The sequence below is a fragment of the Rhincodon typus genome, chromosome 1, assembly GCF_021869965.1.
Source record: "Rhincodon typus isolate 14 chromosome 1, sRhiTyp1.1, whole genome shotgun sequence".
Lineage (NCBI taxonomy): Eukaryota > Metazoa > Chordata > Chondrichthyes > Orectolobiformes > Rhincodontidae > Rhincodon > Rhincodon typus.
Window position 1 is genome coordinate 104,795,190 of NC_063332.1, and position 12,716 is coordinate 104,807,905.

Below are 12,716 nucleotides of genomic sequence, written 5' to 3' on the forward strand. Positions count from 1 at the left end.
CCTATGATGCTGCTTGGTCTGCTGTGTTCATCCAGCTCTGCACCTTGTTGTCTCGGATTCTCCAGCATCTGCAGTTCCTACTATCTCTGAGTAGAATCGCTATTGTTTCTTAAACGATGCACTTTATTCTGATAGGACAGTTTTTAGATGAAAAGCAAAACACTGATAACGTTGGAAATTTGAAATAACAAAGGGAAGTCCTAGAAATGAACAATGAAGGCTAGACTTCCAGCAAAGCTCACATCCTTAAGATTGAATAAATTTTGTTAAGTATTTTGGAAGTTTAAGAAGCATCAGTGGAAAATGTATCACTGTTGACTAAGAACTTTCTCAAATTTGTGCTTTAAAAAATGATCTTTATGCAAAACATTAACTTCTATGTTTGCTCTAGTGGAGATTGGTGATGCATTTTTATTTTATTCTTCCTCCTATTATTTCTAGGTTGCTGTGGTATATTCTGCCTACCTTGTCTAGGCTGTCAAATTGCAGGGAACATGGGTGAATGTTGTCTCTGTGGTACCACCATGGCTATGAGAACTCTTGTCAGAGCAACACACAACATTTCGGTAAGTAAGTCAGATTTTAAGAACATATCAAAGAGTAAAATATTTTAAAAGCCTGCAATATTTTTAAAACAAAAAGTCTATCTTATTATGGACTCTATATTTCCCATTCAATCTCCTGACAGAAAGTTCTGAACTAATGTTAGAGTCATAGTCATAGAGCTGTACATCATGGAAACAGACTCTTCAGACAAGCTCGTCCATGCCGACCAGATATCCTAAATAAATCTAGTCCCATTTGCCAGTTTTTGGCCCATTTCCCTCTAAATCCTTCCTATTCATGTACCCATCCAGATGTCGTTTAAATGTTGTAATTGTACTGCCCTCCACCATTTCTTCTGGCAGCTCATTCCATACACGCACCATCCTCAGCCTGAAAATGTTGCCCCTCAGGTCCCTTTTAAATCTGTCCCCCTCACCTTAAACCTATGATCTCTAGTTTTGGACCCTCCCACCCTGGGAAAAGACCTTGCCTATTCACTCTATCCATGCCCCTAATGATTTATAAACCTCTATAAGGTCATCCCTCACCCTCGGACGCTCCAGAGAAGTTAACCTCAGTCTATTCAGCCTCTCCCTATAGCCCAAACCCTCCAACCTTGGCCACATCCTTGTAAATCTTTTCTGAACCCTTTCAAGTTTCACAACGTCCTTCCTATAGCAGAATTGCACAATTCCTATAGTCCAGAATTGCATGCAGTATTCCAAAAGTGGCCTAATCAATGTCCTGTACAGTCGCAACATGACCTCCCAACCCCTGTACTCAATGCATTGACCAATAAAGGCAAGCATACCAAATGCCTTCTTCACCATCCTGTCTACCTGCATTGGCTCCCATAAATAAATAAGCAAATCTCCATTCATGTATCATCATATTTGTGTTATTAAACCCTAAATGGCTGACCTCCAGATATTGTTGTTACCTCAGCCTCCCAATCCCCTCTGGCAATAACACAGGGACTATTTGTTTTATGGAGAATTTGATCCTGTTAGTCTTTGCCTATCCCTATCATTACTGATCTTCTTCCCAACAGATATTTATCCAGATATTTATCCATGTTTGCTAGAAGATGATTCTTCATTTCTGCCACTTCATCCGGAAGATGTTTCTTCTAATTTTTAGTCTTGTTTGAAATTAGTCATCCCATTTCAAACCTGGGCCCTATGGCTTCACTTTTGCAGAATTATTTAAAAGCCTATTTATTTAGTAGCTCTTCAGCCTTCTAGAAACCTGACCATGGCCCCTTCTCATCAGTGAAATCCAAGTTAGTTCTGTACATTTTTATACAACATCCCAACCCCTCTCAACTGCTCTCCTTTGTTGTTCAGCTGAGTAGGACTGTAGTCACATAGCCCCACTCTTAACTATCGAGTCATAGTCAGAGTAGCCCAGCAGTAGCTTCTCTTAAACGTGTTATTAGCTTGTGATTCCTCCAAGGGTCTGTCCCTGGTCCTCTTCTATTCCCAATCAACCATGCTTCCCCTTTGTGTCCATTCTAACATACATCTGATTCCACATGTATACATTCAGCTACCTCTCATCACACCTTCTCTCCAGCTCTCTGTTGACTGCCTGTTATCAGACCCAGTGTTGAATACACTGAAATTTCTTCCAGTTAGCTCAGTTGACGAGAGGATTGTGTTGAATGATTTCAACAGTTTGGGTTCAATCCCTCCCTGTATCAGCTCGGGGTAGTTCTGCATTAGTAGATGTAGCTAGGTGCCCCTTAAGCTATATAAGGAATCGGCACTTTCTAATGAAGGGAGATGTCTAAGGACCCTTGACTAATTACAAAACATTAAGGAAAACTGAAGCCATTGTCTTTGAAAGCGCAACATAATCTCTGTTCCCTAGACACAATTTAACCCCTCCCTAGTCACTTTGTCGGGCTGAATAAGACAGTTCACAAACTTAGCATCCTTTTTGACTATGAACTTTCAACTTCACACACACCGCTGTCCTGCTACAAAAACGTTTACTTCTCACTCCTTACTGTTGTCTGTTTCCACCCTGCCTCAGCTTATCTGTCACTACTTTTCCAGTACTCTCTTGGCCAGCCTCTCATCTTCCAATCTCAGTAAACTTAAACTTACCCAAAACAGAATTACCAATACACTAACTCTTATTTAGTCCCGTTCACCTGTCACAAGCACTACTCCAGCCCTGTGGCCCAGCCCCATTCCTACTGATTGATGTGAGCTCCAGGTCTACCAATGCCTTGATTCCTGGACCCACTGTAATAGTTTGACATTTTCTTGCTGCATTAATAATGAGACCATTCCAGAGCACATACAGAAACTTTGCAGTCAGTACATTCAGTTGCAGACCGAAGCCAACACCCTCTAGGCAAAGGCTTTTTTTTTGTTCCTATGCCAGACTGAAATTTGACATTATTGTTTCCACAGGATTTTCTCTTCAGCTCTCAATGCTTTAATATTTTAAAATAATTTTTGTCCTTTTTGTATAATTCAGTAAAACTAACAAAAAACAGAAACAATTATTTCAGGTATTAGAGGTTCATTGGTACCAGCACCTTAATGTAAGAATAGCAGACAGCAGTAATTTGATCATGGTACCTGCCCTTTGCTTTGAAATAGATCTTAGGAAAACAGTCCACTTTCAATATTTTTCCAAGCTCATCTGTCCTAGGCTATAATAAATCTTTCATCATTTACAATTCTATAGATTAGCATCTCATAAAGTGGCTGCCTGTTTATATGTTTGCTTTTGTAAGAACAAGCAGGACATTTCAATGGCATTCATTGTGCGGAGAAGTTTGCTGTGTGGTAACAAGGTGCTACATAAATATAGATATTTCTCTTGCATTCTGATAAAAGGGTGAACTATTCTATTTTGGGAATAATAAAAAATGACACACTCAGCAAGCCTTCCTCTCAGACCATGAAATAATATTGAAGTCTATAGCCTCAAAATATTTCTTCCATCTCCCTCATCCAAACTGCAAGGCAAAAAGGAAGATTGACAACAAAACAAAGATTACAGAAATGTATATACATAAATAAAAATAGCTGTGCATACCCAAGGAATTGAGTGTGTTAGTGTCTATTCATTATACTTTTTTATTGTTTTGCAGGGATCCCTTTGCAAAGATTTCTGCACAACTGCTTTTTGCCTCCCATGCTCTCTTTGCCAAATTAAAAGAGAAATTAATTATGCAAGATGAGACTGCTGAAAGATTTTCTGGATATATTACACATTGTGTGGTAAGTAGAGAATACCAGTTATAAACTTTCTTCATTTGGATAATTCAGTGGGAGAAGTTGTTGGGCAGTAATGTCGCTGGACCAGTAATCCAGACTAATGCTGTGGGGACGTGTTTTTAAATACCATCACGACTGCTGTTGGATTTTCAATTCAGTTGATGAATCCGAAATATTAAAAATAAAGTTATTCCTAGTATGAAACAATCATCAATTGTCACAAAAACCTACCTGATTTACTAATGTCCTTTGGGGAAGGAAATCTGCCATCCTGACCCTGTCTGGATTACTTGTGATTTCTACCCCACTGCAACATGGTGGACTCGTAATGGTCCTCCTGAAGTGTAGTGCCCAGAATTGGACACAATACTCCAGTTGAGGTTGAACCAAATTTTATAATGGCTGGTTGTTGACTTCTTTGCTTTGAAACTCTGTGCCTTTATTTATAAAGCCTAGTATTTCATGTGCCTTTTTAACTACTTGCTCAACCTGCCCTGCATCTTCAACAATTTAAACACACATGTATTGTAGCCTTTTAATAGCCTTATAGTATATAAAAGAAATAGTAAAAAGAGGCAAGGAGATGTTGAGATTTTTTTGAGCAACAAATTACTGGCAACATTATTCTGTGATAAAGGAGGCATGCAGCTGCTGTTCTGTGACAATGTATATTATTTCATGACATCATAGATAAAATTATCAATATGTGAAGTTAGAGCAAGAGAACCAAGTTTGTTTGGCTTATCCTTGCAATGTTTTAGTTTTCCAATGGAAGATGCATGTAAAACCCTTTTACTGTCGTGAGCAAACATACCACGTCTGTGACATGGAAACAGACAAACTGGGAAGGCCCACGTTCAGTCCTTATTTTGTGATATTAGCTGATCCCAGTTGGAGCACTGCAGTTGCTCATCAGGCCTCTGGGCAAAGGATATATTAAATCCTGATGGTATTTGAACTCTGCTAAAATCTGCTTGTCTGTGAACCTCAAATAATGACTGGAATGAGTAACTGGCCTTTCCCGTATATTGAATAGTTTGTTAATATTTGCTGGTTAAGCTGATTTGTGAATGGGCAGTTGGGCAATGTGCTAGAGACTGCTACTGGAAGCATGAGGCATCAGCAATGACAGTAGAGTTGGAAGAGGAGAGCAAAATGTTTCTATCAGTTTTGGAAAATGGAACTGAGTTAGATAATGAACTATATTGATATTGAATGGCAGAGCAGGCTCAAAAGGCCAAATGGCCTACTTGTGCTAACATTGCTTACGTTCTTTTTTCTGTCACTCTTTATACAAAATGTTTTGTTTCCCTTTTGTTTTCTCTTGGACTCACACCTTCCACTGCTTTTTGTGTCTTTACAGGCAGATGTGACCTTTATTTATCATAATTCATGAAGATTGACGGAAAGAGCAACAGAAGAAAACAAACAAGAAATTGTGTTATTAGCAGATTAAAACACAAGAGAATTAACTGCTTTTCATTTAATTTAGTGAAGGCCATTTGATGGAGTAAGATGACATTTCAGATTGCCAATGATGTTCAAATTGAATGACATACAGATCAAAAGGACAGATTGTTTTGATTATTTTAACTTTTGGTGATCGGAGCAATTCCATTGGTGTTATTGAAGGAAACAGACCCACCCAAAACCAGAATGATCCAAATTGGGCAAAATTCAAATGGTAGCGAATGTACCCAGAAAAACTCAGTTAGGCTTCAAATTCAGAATTAATTTCTTTGTGGCAGCTTCTAAATCTGCAAATTTTTAGCATTATTTTACATGAATAAACTAAATCTGAAACCACTTTAATAAAATGAAGATTTTTTGTTGTTGCTTTTTCATAATTTGTACCAAATGTAAGACGAAATAAAAAGGTGATTTTGAAAAAAAGTTGCTGGCCTGAACAGTCACATTGACAGCACAGAAATGATAACTGATGCATTGTTGAATCTGCTCCAAATTGCAGTTCCATTCTTCCTCCATCTCCCCACCCCGCAACCAACCTAGAGTTTCTATTCTTAAACATCTCTTGGCAGCATGCTCAGTTTCATTTAAAACTTGCACAGAAGAAAACTGTCTCGTATCTTCTTTAAACAAAATATGCAACAAATCAAGCAAAGAGATGCATTTGGTAAATGGCATCATTTAGTTAATGGTAACTCCCACGCTATTACATGTTAAGGGATGATAGTTAGATTTTCTTTGGTTAGAGATAGTATTATGAGATATGCCTTTAAGAAATATTTTGTCATTTGTTTTTGGAAAGCAAGTGTTGTAAACTTGGAGCTGAGGGGTCTGCCCTGAGCCCATCTAGCTTTGTGTTTTTTAGAAGTAGGAACTACAGAAGCAGCATTAAGAAGTGGGGTCAAGTTCCCCATAACTAGGATTTTAGTTTTAGCTTTCAGCTGTTGCTGGGTCTTGAAGCTGGATGTGGAAGCTGTTGTTCCTGTCTCTGTCACAGCTAAAAGCTGGGGGTTCTCTTCCTGCTGATAGAGTTGCATGTGAGACAATCTATTTTACTGAATTTGCCTTTGGCTGGGGTGTGTTTATGTGATGTTATTATATTAGAAAGTTACTGTTTTATAGTTAAATAATCTATAATTCTGTTAAGTTTGAGTTAATTTATTACAATTCTTATTTCTTTTGTTTCTAATTCAACTATAATGTAAGAATAAAGTGTGTTTTGCTTCAAGCCCAGTTGTTAGACCATTCGAATTGCATCTAGAACACGACGCCTTACACTTGCCTTTAAAAATAAGAAAAAGTTGGGGTCTGGGCTGTCTTCTTAATATATTACATGTTTTGAAGGGTTTGGTCTGGTCCATAACAATAGTCATCGTTTGTCAATTGTGTGGCCTGAATGCAACATGGTTCTCAGTGGTTAGGTCTGCTGCCCGACAGCAGCAGGGACCTGGGTTCGTATTCCAACCTTGGGCTACTGTCTGTGTGGAGTTTGCACTTTCTCCCTGTGCCTGTGTGGGTTTCTGCCAGGTGCACTAGTTTGCTCCCACAGTCCAAAGATGTGCAGGTTAGGTGGACTGGCCATGCTAAAGTACCCATAGTGTTCAGGGATGTGTAGGTTAGTGTGTTAGCCGTGGGAATTGTAGGGTACAGGGAAATGTCAGGAGAATGGGTCTGGGTGGGATGCTTTTTGGTTGGTCTGTGTGGACTTGTTGGGCCAAATGGCCTGTTTCCACAGTGTAGAGATTCAATGTTACTTGCCATGGGTTAGTCCAAGACTGGACTGCTTCATTATCTGAGGAGTTACAAATGGTGTTGAACATTGTATAATCATCAGCAAACATCCCCACTTCTGACCTTAATGTAAAGGGAAGGTCTGAGATGAAGTAGCAGAAGATGGTTAGGCCTCGGACACTAACCAGAAGAATTCCTACAGAAATTTCCTGAAGCTGAGATGTCTGATACAGCATTTATATCAATTTATTAAAACAAAACTATTGAGTAACCATCTGTCAGTAAATTGATTTTAAAAACCAAAAACCACTTTTAAAAGCTGTACGCAACTATTTCCTTCTTATATTGTCAAAATATATGCTTAGAATGTTTTCAGCACCTATAGTGCCTCTGTACATATCTAACAATGTTTTGAACTTGCAAATGGATGAATCAGCAGAAACTAGCCAAGGTGGTGAATTTAACCTGTTGGCATGCCAACTAGTTTTTAAACATGTCAAAAACAATCTCAATGTTGCCCTTGACATAATTTTTGCTTCAAGCTCTTTGCATTCGTTTGACAAATTTCAATTGTGCAAAACAATCCACAGGAAATTCCAGGCCAATATGTTTTAGAAACAACAGAGGTCAGACGAGAAAAATGAATCCAAACAATGAATCAGAATTGATCAACCATCTGATGCTAAAGAAGCACCTTACAAATAGTAATTAATAATATTGTATTTTATAGTAAGTTTGAGAGTGTGGAGACAGTGTCGCACAGGAAGATTTTAAATTTAGTAAAATTTGAACATAAAGGAAATGAATTGAGCAGAATATGTTAAAATGTATAAATTTACAAACGTTGTGAAACCTTAAGCAGTACCTTGATAGCGAGGATGACTTTTTTCCACTCTCAGTTGTGGGTCCCAAGGTGAATAAAAAATCTAATGTTGGATCCACATACGGGTCTGGCAGTTGGTGTTTGGAAGAGGTGGTTGAGTGGGATTATCCGGTTTTCACAGGCTCCTTGCACCGTTGGGCTTGACCTCCATCTGAGCCTGTCGAAGATGCTCGAGGTGGTTAGCACCTTTTATGAACACTTCCTCTCCAGTTTGGGTTTCCTGGGCAAGGAATTTCCGCACATCAGTGAGGATAGTGTTGAAGGCTATAGAGATAGTCAATGCATTGTGACTACCTTCCACAATTCTGTAGATTCTGTAATAACTCCTGCAGACTGAAAGCTAGCAAATGGCACTCCACTATTTAAGGAAGTGAGTGAAAAAACTAGAAACTAAGATATTTTAGCTTTATGTCAGTAATAGGGAAAATGCTAGAATTCATTACAAAGGAAGAGCTAATTGAATAGTTTGATGATACTGATCTGATTATACTTAGATATAGTCAACATAGTTTGGAAATTGTGTTTCAAAACTTTATTTGGGCTTTTTCAGGATATTACTATTGATAAATAGCATTCAATGGTTGTAGTAAACTTGGACTTTCAATAGACTTTTGATAAAGTCCCTCACAGCAGGTCAGTTAGCAAAATTAAACTGAGGCAGACTTGATGGGGTGAATGGCCTACTTCTGCTTTTATGTCTGATGATCTTAAAACACACAGGATAGCAGGTAATGTACTAGAATTGATTAATAATTGACTATAAAGCAGAAAACAGAGTTGAAAGTGGGTCATTCTGTCATTGGCAAGCTACGACTAATGGGGTACCATAAGGATCAGGACTTGGGCTCCAGCTGGTCACAATATCTATCAATGATTTGTGGATGATACAAAGCTAAGGCTAATACCTAGGTTCAACAAGCTATTAGGAATGCTAGCCTTTATCACAAGAGGAATTGAATACAGGAGAAATGAAGTCTTTCTTCAATTGGCTAGAAGCTTGGTTAGACTGCACCTAGAGTACAGCAGCTTTGGCCTCTTTACCTCAGTAAAGATATTATTGCCATCGAGGGTATCCAACAAAAGTTTACTAGACTTGTTCCCAGAACGCAGGGACTGGCCTGTCAAGAGAGATTGGGCAAACTGAGTCTGTATTCTCAAGTGTTCTGAAAATGAGAAGGTATTCCATTTGAAACGTACACATTACCTAAAGGTCTACTCAAGGGAAATGCTGGTAACATGTTTCCTCAGTTGGGCAGTGTAGAACCAGAAAGCAGAGTTTAAAAATAAGCAGGTTTACATTTAGGACTGAGATGAGCTGTTGGAGGGTTGTGAATCTTTTGAATTCACTTCACATTTAATATTTTTTGAACATTTGTGCCTACTGGTGTAATTTGATTTGTGTTTTCAGCATTGTTATTGCTGCAAATTCATTTTCTGACAGATAGACACTTCTTTTTGATATTGATCAGGCAAATGATCAATACAGACAGGGAAAGATGCAGGAGAGTGTACTGTAGCAAGTTACTGACAGCTGCACAATTTGTGTAGCTTTCTTCTGCACTACAAACGTCTATGGTTTAAGTGACTCACAACATAGGACTTAGGACAACACCCAGAATATCACTCCATATCAGTTAATTACAGAAAGGGCAATAAGATTGCAAGGGTGTGTTGTAAACAGCACTAGATGTGAAAATGTTAAATAATTTATGATAAAGCTGTGCAAATAGTTTCTTTCACAACATCAGCCAATTAAACGCAATAGGGAAGTAGAGTCAGCATTGAACAGGTTGTGATATCCAGTGTAAGAGATACTGTTGTGATAAAGGTTGTGTTGGGCAATTCACACTACACTCAATAGAACTTATGAGAGATCATAATTAGTGATACATGTGCCTGTATAGATACTAAAGGGGAAGGGCATTGGAATCGCTGGTCGCAAATGGAGCAAGTCACTGACTGAATTAAGTTTTCCAGAATATTTAGTTATAGAAGTGGTTGAACCATACCAACCATGTAGTGGCATGTGTTATGGGGATACTGCTTTCTAAGTATCTCCTGAGGAGCTATCAGCAAATGGACATGTACATGTCCAGCGGAGCTCCTCACCGCCTGAACCAAGGGCAACAGTGAAGGACCTATTGTGCATGAGTTGCAATGGTTGTACAAGTGGTAGATAAAGGAATGAACAATGAAGTTATTGTGTTATGTTTGAAGTTATTACATTGAAACGTAGTAGTGTGCAGTTTGTCTGTGATGCCACCGTGTTTGCCTACCACTGGGCAGAAACATTTCAATACCCATTACAGAGGATCAGGTGGATGCCAGAGTGCCCTAGTGGTAAGGTTAGCAATACTGGAAATGTTAACGGGAGTTCAGGGTTTGAGTGAAGATTTGTACCTCGGGTGCTGGTTGTTGATGTTGGTGTGTTCACCGAGCTGGGAGGTTTGATAGCAGACATTTCGTCCTCTTACTTGGTGATATCCTCAGTGCTGTGGAGCCTCCTGTGAAGCGCTGTTGTCTTGTGCCAGTTTGAATTTATATGGTGAGGTTTTTCTTGCTTCCAGTAGGTGCCTGTTCCGGCTGTGCATTGTAATGGTCGGTATATCGGGTCTAATTCCATGTGTTTGTTGATGGAGTCTCCAAGAATTCCCTGGCTGTCCTCTGTATGGCTTGTCCCATGATAGTAGTGTTGTCCCAGTTGAAAGTGTTGTCTTTCTCGTTTGTGTATATTGAAACCAAGGACATCTGGTCGTGTCTTTTAGTTGCTCGCTGGTGTTTGCAGATGCAGGTTGCTAGTTGTCTGCCTGTCCCACATAATGTTTTGTGCAGTCTCCACATGGTATCTCGTAAACCACATTCGTCCTGTCCATGGTATCTATTGGGTCTTTAACCCTGGTCAGTTGCTGTCTTAGTGTGGCTGCCGGTTTGTGTGCTGTCATGATTCCTAGTGGTCTGAGTGGTCTGGCTGTCAGTTCTGAGGTGTTTTTTACATATGGTATGATGACTATTTTTGGTGTGTTGTGTCCTGGTTGTGTTGTCTGTTGGCTGGCATCTGTGCATGAAGCTGCGGGGGTATCCATTCCTGGTAAAGACCTTGTAGAGGTGTTCTTGTGTACACAACACAACGAGAGGTTGACAGAGGTAATTCAGAGTTTGGCCATGCAATGTTAGAATTATTATTATATTATTATATAAAATTAAATAAAACTAGTCAAAACAGACTGAATGTCTGAATTATCAACAATTTGATCAAGGTGCAGGAAAATATCTCAAATGTTGCTGCCAGAAATGATTTTTGCGATACCTTCTGATCGTAGATAGAGGAGAAACCTAAGACTCACAGCAGATAACTAATGATCAGTTGTTTAACCTGTCACAGCATAGTCAGCATAGCCTGCACAGCTACCAGCTTAAGAGTTTAACACACGTACGTAAGGCTGATGCTGAAGTTACTGATTAAGATGTTAATTGGCATTGTTTATCAATACAGCAATAATTCATCAATCCTGTCCTATAATCAGTCAAGCAGTGTTCTTGTACCTACAGGTACCAGCTAGGGTGGGAAAGGAAGAACTGGTCAGAATCTACAGGAGCGACATTATCGAAAACCTGAAAGAGTATTTGAGCCAGTTCTCCTGTATAATCCCACTGTTGCCTGAACACTTAAACGTATTTGAGATGGTGCCCACTGAGAACAGAGAACTTATGACACCTTGCAGTAATAAGCTAAAGGATTGGCTGATGATGTTGAACAAATAAATACCACTTGGTCTCGAGGAATTGGAAATCAAATAGATTCACCCATGGACTATGATCATCCCTCATGTTTTGGTTTTTGCCCAGCAGGTCTTGGCTGTATACCTAGCCTACTTGGTTCACAGCATCAGAAGTACACAGAAGAAATGGTAAAGTGTCTGGGAGTTGGACAATGCGGGTCAGAATGCATACAACAGGGGCCTATATTGCCAGACCAAAATGCACGGATGGCCTAGTGGTGCTATCACTGGACTGTTAATCCAGGAGACCCAGATAATGTTCCGGGGACCCGGGTTCGAATCCCACCACGGCAGATAGTGGAATTTGAATTCAGTAAATATCTGGAATTAAAACCGCAAATCATCCCTCACACCCCCTCCCTGCAATAACAACCAAAACAGAATCCCCCTCGTCCTCACATACCACCCCACCAACCTCAGGATCCAACACATCATCCTCTGACACTTACGCCATCTGCAATCCGACCCCACCACCAAAGACATTTTTCCCTCCCCACCCTTATCTGCTTTCTGGAGGGACCACTCTCTCCAGGACTCCCTTGTCCGCTCCACACTCCCCTCCAGCCCCACCACACCCGGCACTTTTCCCTGCAACCGCAGGAAGTGCTACACCTGCCCCTACACCTTCCATCCCAGGCCCCAAGAAGACTTTCCACATCAAGCGGATGTTCACCTGCACATCTGCTAATGTGGTACACTGCATCCGCTGTTCCCGTTGTGGCCTCCTCTACATCGGGGAAACCAAGCGGAGGCTTGGGGACCGCTTTGCAGAACACCTACGCTCGGTTCGCACTAAACAACTGCACCTCCCAGTCGAGAACCATTTCAACTCCCCCTCCCATTCCTCAGATGACATGTCCATCCTGGGCCTCCTGCAGTGCCACAACGATGCTACCCGAAGATTGCAGGAACAGCAACCCTACAGCCCAATGGTTTCAATGTAGACTTCACAAGCTTCAAAATCTCCCCTCCCCCTACCGCATCCCTAAACCAGCCCAGCTCGTCCCCACCTCCCTAACCTGTCCTTCCTCCCACCTATCCCCTCCTCCCACCTCAAGCCCCACCCCCATC

At 40.3% G+C, this 12,716-nt stretch overlaps 2 protein-coding genes across 5 annotated transcripts in view; both read left to right on the forward strand.

The window, feature by feature from the left end:
* plac8.2 (placenta associated 8, tandem duplicate 2) overlaps window positions 1–5,678 on the forward strand; it is a 23,577-nt gene extending 17,899 nt beyond the window's left edge. For all 3 annotated transcript variants that reach the window (XM_048617347.1, XM_048617286.1, XM_048617403.1), the window contains exons 3-5: window positions 442–566; window positions 3,659–3,788; window positions 5,149–5,678. In XM_048617347.1, coding sequence (XP_048473304.1) covers window positions 442–566; window positions 3,659–3,748 — 215 coding nt within the window. In that variant the 3' untranslated portion in view covers window positions 3,749–3,788; window positions 5,149–5,678. The remainder of the gene's footprint in view (window positions 1–441; window positions 567–3,658; window positions 3,789–5,148) is intronic.
* cops4 (COP9 constitutive photomorphogenic homolog subunit 4 (Arabidopsis)) overlaps window positions 1–12,716 on the forward strand; it is a 114,737-nt gene that overhangs the window by 34,569 nt on the left and 67,452 nt on the right. The window lies entirely within an intron of this gene.